General features: G+C 41.9%; 3 protein-coding genes across 3 annotated transcripts; all 3 read right to left on the reverse strand.

Moving 5' to 3' along the window:
• Positions 1–5,681: 5,681 nt before the first annotated feature.
• LOC147476508 (uncharacterized) lies at positions 5,682–6,038 on the reverse strand. The gene has a single exon (XM_086585748.1). It carries the CDS (start codon positions 6,036–6,038, stop codon positions 5,682–5,684), a length of 357 nt encoding a protein of 118 aa, XP_086441874.1.
• An 816-nt stretch (positions 6,039–6,854) lies between these two features.
• Positions 6,855–7,295, reverse strand: LOC147476509 (uncharacterized). Its single transcript, XM_086585749.1, has one exon. The coding sequence runs from the start codon at positions 7,293–7,295 to the stop codon at positions 6,855–6,857; it is 441 nt and encodes a 146-aa protein (XP_086441875.1).
• A 2,653-nt stretch (positions 7,296–9,948) lies between these two features.
• Positions 9,949–10,341, reverse strand: LOC147476510 (uncharacterized). Its single transcript, XM_086585750.1, has one exon. The coding sequence runs from the start codon at positions 10,339–10,341 to the stop codon at positions 9,949–9,951; it is 393 nt and encodes a 130-aa protein (XP_086441876.1).
• Between the last annotated feature and the right edge of the window lie 5,148 nt (positions 10,342–15,489).

Genomic DNA, 15,489 nt, shown 5'->3' on the forward strand with positions numbered 1-15,489 from the left:
CAATACCCAACAATATTGGTACTTTGAATGCTAAATAGTAGTTTGTGTATAGTTGTAGTTGTCATGAAATGGTGGAGATCAATCCCATTTTACATTTAATTACATGAAGTTAATTAATAGTCCCTAGTCCTTACTACCGTTGTATAATATAAAATAGAGGATAAGAGAAGAAAAATGTGTACGTAGTATTTAACCGATTTGTTTTAACGATGAAATGAATAAATGATAGATTTTTGGATTTACTACAATATATGCATTAGGTGTTGTTTTCGTATGGGAAATGATATTTATTTTGTTAGCACGTGATATGTGTAGCAATGTTGTAATGGGAAATGTATTAAGCGTTAAGACATGTATTTGGTGTTTAAAAGGTGTTTGGAATGGATTAGAAATTATTTAGCCATGAATCAAAATGTACGTATTTTTTTGTGTGTAATATTATGACATTGTTGAAATGCTATAAAATTATTGTGCAATATTTTATAGAGGGATTATGACATTTCGTTGTAAGTTGGAATTTATATACTAAATATTATTCTCTGTTATACTGTTGTTTGGTAATGATATAATTAAATAAATTATTATATATATTTTTGAGATGCTACTAAAAGTTATTGCAGCGGTTATGGAGATTTGTAATATTTCTAAAGGATTTGTAGTTTAGTATAATTATTTATTTAGCATGTGAAATAATGAAAATTGTTATGAGATGTATTGATATAATAATGTTTCTAAATCTTGTGGCTTAGTGCAACGATTAATTTGGCACGTGAAAGAATGAAAGTTGTTATGAGATGCATAGAGATATTTCTAAATAATGTGGCTTAATGCAATAATTTATTTGGCATGCACATGATAGAGTGAAATGGTTACGAGATACAAATAAATTATATTTGACTAAATTACGTAATGAAAATCCTAGTTCCTAGCTACCACAACTCATTTGATTATACAATGCTGATTTACCCTTGTAAGGGGAATGTGATTTTGTTTCAAGGGAACTTGGAGCCGTTGTAGCCAAATGATGGCTTTATTTATCTCGCCGCCAAATGCATAATAAATAGTGTAATTCATCTGTTCTTTATAACTTTTGACAACTAATTAATTTTATTATTGTTTACTTAAAGTGTGTTGGTGTGCCAATATTTTCTTTCACCACGTTTAGTCTCATGGTTTATCATAATTAGTTGTTATGGATGAAACTATAAATCATATGTGTTTTGTTGTTTAAATTTTCTTATGAAATACGTAGTGTATCCGTTGCTTAGATTGTCATCCATGATAATAAGAGAAATTGATTTGTTTGTTTAGTAAGAAAAAAAAATAGTTTACTAGTAAAAGAAAATAAATTTTGATATATTCATGAGAAGAAAATGATGTAAAGTTGGATAAGAGTATTGTATGAACCTAAAATCTCACACTGCTCTAGTTCTCTTTCTCTCTCTTTTTCTCTCTAATGCGGCCTCCTTTTTTCTTTCTTCATCCTCTTCTTTTTATACCCTTCCCCTTCCTCTCTGGACCGTCCATCTGTCTCCTCATCTGACGGCTTTCCTGTTTGCCGTACCTCGGCCACGTCCGCCTCTTAGGGTTCCGCAGCTCGATTCCCCTACTCCCCAGGGTAGCGTATTAAGCTGCTCCCCTTCCTTGTCCTGCTGACTCGGTCGTTGCTCCTCTATTGAGTCACCCCAATCCAGACTGTCTCCATTCCCTTCATCCCACGGCCCATCTTATAGTAGTACCTATGCCACGTCCACTCTCTAGGGTTTCGCGGACATGATCCCATACTCCCCAGCCTTCCTTGTTACACTGCCTTCCCCCTTTGTCTTTGCCTAAGTCCAGTGTTATATAATGGGCCACTACAAATTCCCCTTCTCGACTTCGCAGCCATATAATTAGCCCGAGGTCAAGAACTTTCACCTCTTTATCTCCTCTCCAGCTAATATATGTTCATTTTGGGAAGCGTGTGATGTGAAAGGTACTCATCACGCATATTTTTTCTGGCGGCCCCTTGTTTCCTGTGCTCACACATGTCGTCCTTCAGCTGGAACCCCAGCCGATGCTTCGATTTCCTTGCCACCCCAAAATTACCTTTTTACCCCCAACCTATTTAAACCACACTCCTTCTCCTTCTTCCCTCACTTTCTTTTTCCTTGCCTCTTCTTCTTCTCTCCCTTTGCTCCAGCTCCCCATTTTTCTTTTCTTTCACTCCTTCGCCGGTGCTCGTGCGTTTCACTGTGGTGGTCTCTCCGGTACCTTTCTTCACTTTCGGCTATCTTTCACGACCTCACCAACTCTCTCTTCCCCTTGATCGGTATGTTTTCTTGGCCCTCTCTCTTTTCTTTGAATTTTCTTTCCCTTTTTTGTTTTGAAATAGTTCGATTTCTAGAATCTGTTCATCTCCCTTCCGATGTTGGACCGCGAATCTGGTGACTCGTCCTCTTCCCGTTCAGCGGGGGTATCCTCTCCCCCTCCTCCTGCTTCCACTGTGGTACCCTCCACCTCCGGCTACCTCACTACTTTATTCCCCCTAGATCTCGTAGACCTAATTTAGACGCCATTAGTGCTGCCTACGGTGTTCCAGCCGACATTATATTGGAACACGTGTCCTCCATCACCCACTATCCCCATTTTGTTCCTCGCCGACCGGGCTCTCTTGTCATCACTGTAGGCCAAATAGTTGTCGGTCTACGACTTCCCCTCACTCTTCTGGATGTCGAAGTTTGAAACCACTTTAACATTCCCCCTTGCCAAGGCATAGGTAATTTCTAGCGGATAATGTATGCCGCGAATTCTTACAATAGGACCCAAGAACCCAAGATCACCAGCCGCGACATCTACTCTCACTACTATCTCAAAACCAGCACCAAGGATGTCAGCATAGGATACCAGTCTTTCTGTGTTCATCCTAAGAAACAATCTTTTCTCCTTTGGCTTACCACTTCAGATAAAGTTTGGCACCACTATCCGCTCTATGTATCAGGCAACTTTCTGTCGGTGGACATTCCCTCCACCCTGACTCTTAACCATCTCTCCTTCCGACTTCGTGGTGAGTATCATAGTTCTTTTTCCGTTCCTTGAAGTGTTTTCCATTTAACCTATTAACTCATAATTGTTCTTATTTACAGGTTGGCGGCCAGATTCCAAATCCAGGATTTACGATAACATCTCCTGTCCTATCTTTGCCCAGCTTCGCGACCTTGGTTCTGCCCAGGCCGACTTCTTAGGCATTCATCCCATCACCGCTACTCCCTTAGTGCCAATTCCCGCTCTCAACACCTTCCGCGGATTAACAGGTCCTTTTTTTCGTCCTCCCCCTCCCAAGGAGCGAAAGCCCCGTGTGTCTCCTCCTTCAAAGAAGAGGTCTCGCACCCATAGTTCTCACCGTCCCCCTCCTCGAACTTCCTCACACTCTTCTGCCTCTCGAGACCCTCAAGATCTCCACTCTTCCTCCACTCCCAACGACGTCCCTTCCTACCGCTCTATCTCCCATTGGGACGATCAGTTCACCTCACTCCCCTCACCTCTAGAAGACATGGACTTCCACAAGCAGAAATTGTTCGATAGCGACTCTGATGATGATGTGATGGAAGTACCCCCCGCTGACATGCATGCGCCTGCTGATCAACCACCAGCCAAGAGGCCGCGGACGTCCACCTCTGATGAGCCTGTTTCTACAACTCACCAGGCCTCCGTGCCTGAACGTCCAGCCCCTACTTCTGTACCCTCTCATCCAGCTACCTCCTCTCCCTGCACTCACCGGCTTGGCAAGGAGCCCGCTCAGCCTCTCGCCCAGGCATCCACTCTTGCACCTGTTGAGGACTTCTGTCCCATATTCAATGTGCACAACCGGAAAGTGAATACGGCGGACTCCGCTTTGGACAATGTCGTCATGGCCTCCTCCTTGTTCTACAATGCTCATCTGCCTAAGGACATTGCCTATGCGGACGGGGGTATATTTGACCAACATCGCACTTTGCTGTACACAAACTGGGAAAGGGTATAACTTTCTCTCTCTCTCTCTCTCTCTCTCTCTCTCTCTTTTTTTTTTTTTTTTTGAACCCTCTCCCTTTTTGACTCAGGTGAGCCTGGACATCTCCTTCATGATCCGCGGCCTTCTCCGGGCCAAAAATAAGGTGACCGCCCTGGAACAGGAGCTTAACGGCCTATGCCGGACTTCAGTCAAATCTGGTAACTGCCAATTTGACCAAAGTCCAGGGTCAGGATGAACTTAAGTCGGAAGAATCCTCCCATCAACTGTACATGGACTCCGTCAATGATCGCCTGCACTGTCAAAGAGAAGAGCTTCTCTAACACCACCAACTCAACTTGAACGCCCTCACCCAACAACATGAGAAGGTCGTGGACGCCCTTAGTCAGGCCCACAAGGATGACACCGCCAAGATGATGCAGCATCACCAATCGGACATGACGGCTCTTCGTGACCATTTCAAGACCCTGGTGGAAAAGAGGGTGGCCCAGAAGGTCCAGGAGGAACTCGCCTGGCTCACCCAGGAAGGCCGTCTTCTCCCAGAGAGACCTGCCGTTCCGGTGACTAAACCTACTGAGGTCGCCAGCGAACCCACAAAAGCCGCAGACCCTTCTGGCATCCCAGAGAACCTTGTGATGGGCGAAGACCCCCTTCCCGCTGCAGTCATTCAAGAGTCCCCCGCTGCCGCCATTGAAGACACTGCTAACAAAATGATAGCTGATTCATTCACCTAGGGAATGCCCTAGTCCTTTCTTTGTATCAAAAACTTGTCATTAACTTGCGACCTAGTTCGCACCCTGTTCAAGTATTTTGCTGTGTGACTATATTTTATATGCCTGTTGTTCGCCATACTTTTCCTACCTCCATTACTTCCTTTAGTATGATATTTGATTTAGTATACTATGTTGTTGCCTCTTTATCTTTTGATTCTAACTATCTGCTTGTACGACACCTCTCTCCTTATGCAAATCTCTACTTCTTTCCCTCCCCTACCTTGCCCCCTGTTTCTGTGCCTAGCTCGATTAGACTCTCAAACCTGTTGGGGCCACTCTCCTTGCCCCATGTATCTCTTGCATCTGGGATCCGCGGAGGGCTCATCCCACTCCGCAGGCTCGACTAGGCTCTCGAGCCTGTTGGGGCCACTCTCCTTGCCCCATGTATCTCTTGCACTTCGGATCCGTGGAGGGCTCATCCCACTCTGCGGGCTCGATGAGGCTCTCGATCCTGTTGGGGCCACTCTCCTTTCCCCATGTACCTCTTGCATCTCGGATCCGTGGAGGGCTCATCCCACTCCACGGGCTCGATCAGGCTCTCAAACCTGTTAGGGCCAGTCTCTTTTCCCCACATATCTCTTGCATCTCTGATCCGCGGAAGGTTCATCCCACTCCACGGACTCGATCAAGCTCTCAAGCCTATTGGGGCCACTCTCATTGCCCCACCAATGTCCCTCCAGGCCCACTCCATCTCTAACATCAGTGAAGGGCTTATCCCCTCCGATGTCTCTTTCCAATAGGCGTTAAAGTCTACCGAGGCCACTCTCATTGCCCCACGTGTCACTCGCCTCTCTGATCCATGATTTATATTCTTCTTTAAACACATTTCCATTCACAAAAGTGTTATGGTTTTATACATTTATATACAGCTCTAGTCCTCTGTTCTGGACTTCTTTACATTACATGGGACTTCATTACATTCAGTTGTAAAATTTTTTCAACATTCTTATATTCCAAGGCTTTTCTATTAGTTTACCATTCATGGTCTGCAACTTATAGGTACCAGAACCTCCCACTTCCACCACGGTGTACGGCCCTTCCCAATTAGGACCCAACTTCCCATCCCTCTCTTCTTTTTTACTCAGAATTACTCGGCGTAGCACCAATTCTCCTATCTTGAAACGCCGTGGTCGGACCCTTTTGTTGTATTGCCTCTGCAGTCTTCTATGATACTCCTCCAGTCGAATGCGAGCTGAGTCTCTTTTCTCTTCTGCCAGATTCAAGTCACCTACCAATATGCGCCAATTCGACCACTCCTCCACAGCCTTGGTTCTCATAGTAGCCGCCACTATTTCTGAAGGAATTATGGCCTTGACGTCGTATTCTAAGGCGAAGGGGGTCTCCTTGGTGCTTGTCCTCGGTGTGGTTTAAGCCCAGAGCACATGGTTCAACTCGTCGGCCCACGCACCCTTCTTATCTTCTAATTTCCTTTTCAGATTGTTCATTATTGTTTTGTTATAAGATTCAGCCTGGCCGTTGCCCTCGGGGTTGTAGGGGGCAGAGAATCCTTGTTTCACTTTGTATGCCTGTAGAAACGTCGTCACCTTAGCTCCCGTGAACTGTGTCCCATTGTCTGCAATGATGGCATACGACAACCCAAACCGACATATGATGTTCTCCCATAGAAACTTAATCACTTGTGTTTCCTTGACTTGCTGCAAAGGTACAACTTCTATCCATTTAGTGAAATAGTCCGTGGCTTCCAGCATATATCTCCTTTTGTCGCTGGCCATGGACAATGGTCCCACAATATCCATAGCCCACATTGCAAAAGGCCACGGACTCGAGACATTATGCAGGGGTTCTGCGGGTGCGAATATTAGCTGTGAGAATCTTTGACACTTGTCACATTTCTTAGCGCAGTCCACCGCGTCCTTCTTCATATGGGGCCAAAAGTAGCTTTGTGTCAAAAGTCGGTGCGCGGTAGTCCTTCCTACAAAATGGCTCCCACAATCCCCTTCATGCAATTTTGCCAGCACCTCAGATGCCAACTGCGGCCCTATACATTTTAACAAGGGCCCACTGAAGTTCTTTCGGTATAACTCCCCTTCCACCAGCACATATCTCTGGGACGTCTGTTCCAATCTTCTCTTTTATTTCTTGTCTGACACCTCCTTTCCCTCCAAGAAATATCTAATGGGCTCCATCCATCCCCCTTCTTCTTCAGTGACCTGACACACCTCTATCACCTCTTCCGTGCTTGGCTTGTCCAATCTCCCTACCTGTATCGTCCTTTCCTCTGACCCGGGCATGACTGCCGCAACATACGCCAGTACGTCTGTGTGTCTATTCTCACCGCGACCCAGATGTACAAATTGGAGCTTCACAAATTTGCTGGATCTCTCGCGCACCGCCTTCAAATATTTAGCCATTCGCGGGCATCGAGCAGCTAACCCTCCATTAGCTTGACACAAGAGATTCGAGTCTGAATACACAGTCAGTTCCTTTACCCCCAGATCCTCGACCATTCTCAGTCCTGCTATCACTGCCTCATATTCTGCTTTATTACTGGATGCCGCGAAACCTAACTTCATGGTCTGTTCTATTCTATTGTTATCAGGTGTAACCAACACAACCCTATGCCGCTACATGCGTTAGTGGCAGACCCATCTACGAATACCCTCCATCCATTCCTCTTATCTCAAGGGTCCAGTAAGTCGGGCTCCCCCTCCCTCTCCAGTTCCATAACCATCTCTTCTCCCCAAGTGGGATCCTTGGCGGGGAACTCAACCAAAAACTCCGCCACCGTCTGTGCCTTCTCCACGGTCCTTACCTAATATTGTATCTCATACGCGCTAAGCATCACTGCCCATTTTAACATTCTTCCTGACTTTTCTGTCCTTAATGCCTGTTTGAGAGGTAGGTTTGTCACCACCACCACGGAGTGCGACTCAAAGTAGGGTTTCAGCTTGAGAGCCGAGAAGATTAATACCAGGGCATACCTCTCGATTCTACTATACCACGTCTCTGCGTCCAGTAGTGTTTTGCTTTGGAAATACACTGGTTTCTCCACCCTTTCTACTATATGGACCAGTACTGAACTTACTGCATACTCGGTGGCCCCCAAATACAAGTACAACTTCTCCCCCTCCTCGGGCAGAGACAATAAAGGCGCCTTGCCCAAATACCCCCTTCAACTCTTAAAATGCCTCCTCGCATTCCGCAGTCCACGAGAAATCCGGGGTACTTCTCAATAATCGATACAGCGGCTTGCATTTATCAGATGACTTGGAAATGAACCTGTTCAATGCCGCCACCCTTCCAGCTAGCCGTTGTACCTCATTAACATTATGTGGTGAAAGCATCTCTATCAAGGCTCTTATCTGCTCCGGATTGGCCTCAATTCCCCGATGAGTCACGATGTAGCCCAAGAACTTTCTCGTGGTCACTCCGAAGGTGCATTTCTCTCAGTTCAACTTCAAATTGTACTTCCACAGTATCCCGAATGTCTCTCGTAAACCCTCTAAATGCTCCTCCTCGGACATGCTTTTTTTCCACCATGTCATCTATGTATATCTCAATCCCCTTCCGAATCTTGCTTTCAGACATTTTCTCTCCCAATCTTTGGAAAGTGGCTCCAGCATTCTTCAGCCCAAATGGCATTCTTGTATAGCAGTACGTACCGCCTTCTACCACAAATGTTGTTTTCTCCTTATCCAGCCCATACATTGCGACTTGATTATACCCCATAGACGCGTCCATGAAAGAGAATATTTTGTACCCTGCTGTCCTATCCGCTAACTCATCTACTCACGGCATGGGATAACTGTCCTTCAGACACTCTGTATTCACATCCGTGAAATCTATGCACATATGTACTTTGCCGTTCTTTTTCGGTACAGCGACCACATTGGATAGCCACTCGGTGAATTCTGTTTCTCGTATTATTCCAGCTCCCTTCAACCGCGCCACCTCTTTGCGAATCCCCTCCGCGTACTTTGGTCTAACGCTTCGCATCTTCTGCCTTACTGGCTTGGCATCTTCCTTCATGTGTAACCTATGACATGCGAATCCTGGGTCTAATCCCGTTACATCCTCAATGGTCCATGCAAACACATCTTTATTTTCTGACAAGAATTGTATCAATGTACTCTTCCAGTCCTCCGGCAGACTGGATTGGGGGTGGCAATAGGTTGTGTTGGGTCGGGTTCGTGTCGTGTCATACTCGAGTCACGTGTTAGGAGAGCAAACCCAAACCCGACCCAATTACTAATCGTGTCAAGTTTGTCAAACCCAAACCCAACCCGCATATGTAACGGGTTACCCAACGGGTCAATTTCGGATCGGGTTAACAGATAACCTGTAAGTTCTATTTTTTTTTGGATAAAGAATATTTATTAATCTAAATAATAAAAGAACATGCAAAAGTGCGCAGAGTTGTTGAAGCACATACATCTGATGAACGCCTGAACCAAATAAGTCAAACAACCTGTTAGCCAAACAAAAAACATAACCAAACTAGAAACAACAACCATGCATGTCCAATTTGTCCACTTTGCTACCTCGTGGGCAAACTTATTATTAAATAAATGCAAATATTATTGTGACTTTGACGGCTTCATTGTTCTCTTTATATAATTGAGACTAAGGTACGGGTTCAATGTTAATGTACGTGATCATATATTTTATTGAATGAATCTTTTATATGCTGGATTGCCGGCTAATCCTTCTAAATCTAGTTGATCCTTTTCTGTTTAGTATTTTCTTTTAGGTAATTGAGATTATGAGATTTAATAAAATTCGGAAACATATATGTTTAAGGACTTAAAATAGGTCATACAGGTCATGGGTTGATGACCCGACCCATTAGACCCGGGAACTAATCGGGTATACTAACAGGTTACCCGGGTTAACATGTATGACCCTAACCCAACCCATTTATTTGACGGGTTTGGCGGGTCAACCCTTAAATGACCCAAAAGCCTTTTTTCCCAACCCAAACCCGTTAATTTCGTGTCAGATTCGTGTCAGGTTAGCGGGTCGTGTACAAAACTGCCACCCCTAGACTGGATCCTATCGATGTGAACCTTTCTTCCTCCCCGTCTCCAATATTCACCACTTCAATTTCATCTAGCGTCTTCGGTCCCTTTGCTGGTTCTAACTTTCTCTCTGTGGGGGGACACACTGTAATTGCTATGCTTACCTCTTCCTAGGGTGGAAACTTTCTTCTTCTGTCCCGTGGACCAATCACTTCACTGTACCCCTATGACTATTATTGGCCGTCACTTGATCTCCGCGGACTTCATATGTGCCCGTCGAAGTAGGGAACTGTATCACTTGATAGTACGTGGATGGGACAGCCTTCATCTCATGGATCCACCGCCTCCCTAAGATCGCGTTGTACTGTGACGCAGAATCTACCATCATGAACCGTGCGAATATTGTCACCGGACCCGTGGTTACCAGCAACAAGAGTTCTCCCATAGGCTCTATCATACTTCCATTGAATCCGTATAAATTACTTCGCGGAGGCCTCAACTGCTTAGGATCCATTCCCATTTCTTCCAAAGCTCCTTTGAACAACAAATCCACAGCGCTGCCACAATCGATTGACACTCTCTTTACCAGGTAATTGCCCATCGCCACTGTGATGACCAACGCATCCTCATTAGGAGAGTCTACTGCCCGCAAATCTGCCTTGCTGAAGACGATCCTGTCCCTATCCTCTGTTGACCCTCCCTTGGTCTTGGCATATCAGTCCCCTCATGGATCTGTTCGATGCTCGTGGTCCTCCTCACCCGATCTCTATGGGCATTATGACTTAGCACCTCCCCACTGAAAATCACATGAATAGTTCCCAATATCTGATCCTTTCACAGCAAATGTTCCTCATTCTGCGCACCCCTCACAAACTCTCTCATCTTACCCTTTTCCACCAATCTCTGAACCATCCACTTTAGCACGTAACAGTCATCAGTCTCATGGTTTTACATCTGGTGGTATGCGCAGAAAGGTTTATCTGGTAGCTCTATTGGTGTGTTCCGCGGCCCTTCGTACCCCTGCAGGTTTTTAATCAACGGTAGTATTTCTCTCAGCTATCTATTCAGTGGTGTCACCTCTATATCTCCATGTATGGCTTCCTTTCTCTATTCTCCTTTCAAACCACTTCCTGGACTCTTTCCGCCCTCGAGGGGTGGCCGCGATACCCACCACTTTCCCTTTCAGACGTCCCTTCCTTTCGGTGTTCCCTGTCTTTCTCCAACGATAAAACAGCTTTCCCTGACCTCTTAGACTCCTTTTGTAAAGTGTCCTCATACCTGATGTATTTCTCTACCTGCGGATATAGCTCATGCAAGGTTGCATCTCGTTCTTCGCGACTGACTGATGCACTCTCATTCCTGGCCGCAACCCTCGCTCAAACGCGATCACTGCGGTTCTCTCGTCTAGATTCTCAACCTTCAACGTCTCAGCCTTAAACCGACATAGATATTCCCTCACTGACTCTGTTGACCTTTGTCTCACATTGAACAAGGTCGCGATGTCCACTGCACACTTCTTCTGGTGTATGAAATGATCTACAAATGCTTGTTCCAACTCTTGGAAATTCCTTATGCTCCCTGCTGGTAACCGATAATACCATTCCGACGCCCCTCCTTTTAAACTGGCCGAGACCATCATGCATCTCAGCCCATTATACCGTGACTCTTGCCATAGTGGCATCTGCTGCCGGATATGATAGATGTGATATGCGGGGTCCCTTTTACCGTCATACCTCTAGAATCTAGGCTGATTAAAACGCTTTGGGACCTCTGACGCCCAGATGACTTCCGCTAACACCACCTAACTAGTTGCTCGTCCCTGACTCTTCGCTTTATGTTGGTTCGCTTCCCTATCCTTGTCTATCATCTCTTGCACCTGCTCGATTGTCAAGCCAGTCACCGGGTTTTCAACGAGGTTCGGCTCATCCTCCTCCTTTTCAGAGCTATCACTTGCCTCTCTGCCTGCGCCTTCCTCTTCTCTTTCTCTCTCTCTTCTAAACCAGTCATTCTCCTCTCTTAACCTCCCGATCTCTTCTCTTATGAGTCACGTCTCTTCTATTTCCGGCTTCTCTCTCATGTCTCTTTCTTCATCAATCATAGCCTCTGGTGTCGGTTCCTGCACCGCCACTCTCTTCGGTCTGCCTACCCGTTTCTTAGGTGTCATTTCTACTTTGCTTTTGTTCGTCGTTTCCCCATAGATGGCGCCAAATGTATGAACCTAAAATCTCACACTGCTCTAGTTCTCTTTCTCATTCTTTTTCTCTCTAATGCGGCCTCTCTTTTTCTCTCTTCATCCTCTTCTTTTTATACCCCTCCCCTTCCTCTCTGGACCGTCCATCTATCTCCTCATCTGATGGCTCTCCTGTTTGTCGTACCTCGGCCACGTCCGCCCCTTAGGGTTCCGCAGCTCGATTCCCCTGTTCCCCAGGGTAGCATATTAAGCTGCTCTCCTTCCTTGTCCCGCTGACTCGGTCGTCGCTCCTCTATTGAGTCACCCTAATCTAGACCGTCCCCATTCCCTTCATCCGACGGCCCATCTTATAGTAGTACTTGTGCCACGTCCACTCTCTAGGGTTTCGCGGACATGATCCCATACTCCCCAGCCTTCCTTGTTACACTGCCTTACCCCTTTGTCTTTGCCTAAGTTTAATGTTACATAATGGGCCACTACAAGTATTTTAATGTGTTTTTTGATAGTATGAACACAAAGGGAAAAAAAAAAAATGTCATGTTGTAGAATATTTATGCATTATTGATGACGATACATTGATGTTTAGAGTAGTGAACGTTATTGATTCATATTATTGCTTGTATTTTTAATTAGATGTTTCCCATTCGATTTGACTCATATAATACGGGAGTACGCTTAATTAATATGTTTAAATTTTTTTTATTGTAGTTTCAATGACATGAGTGACCTTTTGTGCATAATAATGAAAAATTCCAAAATATTTTATGCAGTGATAAACTTACCTCACATTATTGATTAGTTTACATAGAATATTATTTTTCATAAAGTTTGCTACGTGTCAAGAAACTGCATGCTAAATAGAAGTGATATATTTATCTTGTGTTTAAGTGAAAGTAATAATTTGTTTTAATGTAGACAATTAACTACATATAATAGATTTTCTTATGGCATGACGACATATATTTTGGAATTGTTTAAAAATAATTAATACCAACGTTATCTTGCTTAAGTTTAATCTCTGTACATTCTTGAGTACGTTCTAATTTAATAACTAGCATTATTTGTTCGTATATAGCTTACTTTACTTCCGAATCTCGGGCTGAGATTCTTTTGAGATGTGTATAATTGTAGCACCTCTATTTTTATTAATGTCCAAAATTATTTATTTCACAAATTTTAATATATTATTGAATTGGAAGCTAAGGTGCCTCAATGGAAAAGCTAACTGCCTTATTGATTGTGTATATATATGTATAAGTATGATTTGCATTTTAGGGCTACTCATACCAACATTATTTATAATGTTGACCCGATTTGCATGTTTGCTTATCGGGTGTGTTTATAAAATGAACATAGTCGATAAGTCCTGATATGATTAGTATTGAAGAAGGTTGATTGTTGCTTGCGGTTTGCGTTAGCGTCTCATTATAGAATATGTTTTGTTTTCCCTTGAGGTGCAATAGATTTTCAGTTGAGACAATGTTTTTGTTTTTTCGGTTGTAATTATAATTGAAGTAATGTTTAAGGGGAAGTTTGTAACTTAAACTTATTTGTGAATTTTTGTAATGAAGAGGACTTTGGTTTATTTTAAAAAAATTACTGGTTTCAAATTATTGGGATAGTTAAATGATGATGGGTTTTTGCAAGTTAGGAGTGCATCACACCTCGAAAATCGAAGAGTCATGAATAAATATTGTTATTTCGATTTTGTTAAAATTCGGTGTGTGATAGGTTGGTATCAAAGCACTTTGTTAGCTTAGACTTAGGCGAGTTTAAGTGATCCTCGGATCGTGGTTTATGGGTAGAGTTTAGAAAATTTTATTTTCAAAACTATTTGCGCTAGTCGTTTTATTTTTACAAAGGAAAGAAAAAGGGAAAATGAAAAATGAATCGAGCCTATATTTTTCTTGGTTTGTTTTGAGTTGTTTGCATCTGTAATGTGTACAAATATATTTGTTACTCTTGTGGAGTATGTATGAAATGCATTCTGATTTTTCTTTATTATAGAACTAGTAGTTTCATAAGTTATAATGATATAATAATTATTAATGGATTTGATCAAAATGATGTGTGCTGCTATAATGTTGTTTTATTGTTGGTGTTCATTTTCACATAGATTATGGATTAAGTATGACAACGTATTTGTGAACTTTGTATTTGAGTGTATATTATGATTCAGTAAAAAATAGATATTTTAATATATATTGAATTAGCTGCATTAATTGATGACTTTATAACGTACTAAGTGATAAAGTAATTGTCTCTATGTTGGAAGAACTATCTCGCCTTACTCAAACACTTTTAATAAATGAATATTATTATGTAATAGAATAGATTAATTTGTTAGATGTGATTAGTTAGAAATATAAAAAATATAAAAAAATTATATATGTGTATTCCTTTTTAGATGTGTATACTTGCGTATACACCCTTTCTTATATTATTGTATGTAGATAAACCATTACCGTGTGTATATGATGTGTTAATATTGTTTCACCAATGGGACATGTGTAAAATTATTTTCCTATTGTCACGTTATTAATGATTAATTAAAATAATTGTGATAATTGTTAGTCTTAAACCATATTGGGATTTATATAGATGATGTCTTAATATAATGATGATCTTACTTCAACAACAAACGAATATTTTTTATTTCATTTTATAAGTGTGTTTTGTGCCTATAAATTATGATATGATTGATTAATATTGTTAAATTAGTTTCACATTGATTTTTGCATATTCAAATATTCTTAAATATATGTCTAGATTTATTATTCATAAATATTATATTGAGGTTCATATAAGTATAACTTGTTGTTGGTGATATATTAGAAGTGAATTTATATTATCCTAAAACTTTTAAAATTCGTGTTATACAATAGCAAGCCTTATTTTAATTGTCATTGTATATGAACATTGATTTTTGAACCTATTCTCTGTTTAAAATTAAGATTTAGTAAGAATAATAATAACAATGAACGTTGAGCATTTCTTCTTAACTGTTTTGTTTCAGTCTATATAATTTTGATAGATGGATATAAATAATTACTTTTAGAATACGTGTTATATTTGATCCAGTTGCTTGCATGAATTAGGATTCTATGGTTGTTTTAAATTTAATATTTCTGATTTCTATAACTTTAAATGATTCATTTTTGCTTGATTAATTGAGAGTGTTATATGTTTGATTGTTTATCTTCCTTTCATGTTGATGAATCATAGTTGCATAAACTAGAGTTAGGGTTCCTTAATATTTTGTTTGACAATGCAAAGAAATAACCTTTGTACATAGAATAAAATAATGAAATAAAAGGGTTTCTGAGAGCGTGACTAAAGCAAATATAAAATTTTATTGTTTGAGGTTGTTACTATTCTATGATATTTCAATAGATTTCAAATGCATAATAAATAGTGTAATTCATCTATTCTTTATAACTTTTGCCAACTAATTAATTTTAGGGTTTGTGTGCCAATATTTTCTTTCACCACGTTTAGCCTCATGGTTTATCATAATTAGTTGTCATGGATGAAACTATAAATCATATGTGTTTTGTT

Source organism: Coptis chinensis, chromosome 9 (genome assembly GCF_015680905.1).
Source record: "Coptis chinensis isolate HL-2020 chromosome 9, ASM1568090v1, whole genome shotgun sequence".
NCBI lineage: Eukaryota > Viridiplantae > Streptophyta > Magnoliopsida > Ranunculales > Ranunculaceae > Coptis > Coptis chinensis.

Excerpts from the sequence above, each read along its gene's own strand:
- LOC147476508 (XM_086585748.1), bottom strand. The coding sequence starts at position 6,038 with ATGAGAACCAAGGCTGTGGAGGAGTGGTCGAATTGGCGCATATTGGTA.
- LOC147476509 (XM_086585749.1), bottom strand. The coding sequence starts at position 7,295 with ATGAAGTTAGGTTTCGCGGCATCCAGTAATAAAGCAGAATATGAGGCA.
- LOC147476510 (XM_086585750.1), bottom strand. The coding sequence starts at position 10,341 with ATGGGCAATTACCTGGTAAAGAGAGTGTCAATCGATTGTGGCAGCGCT.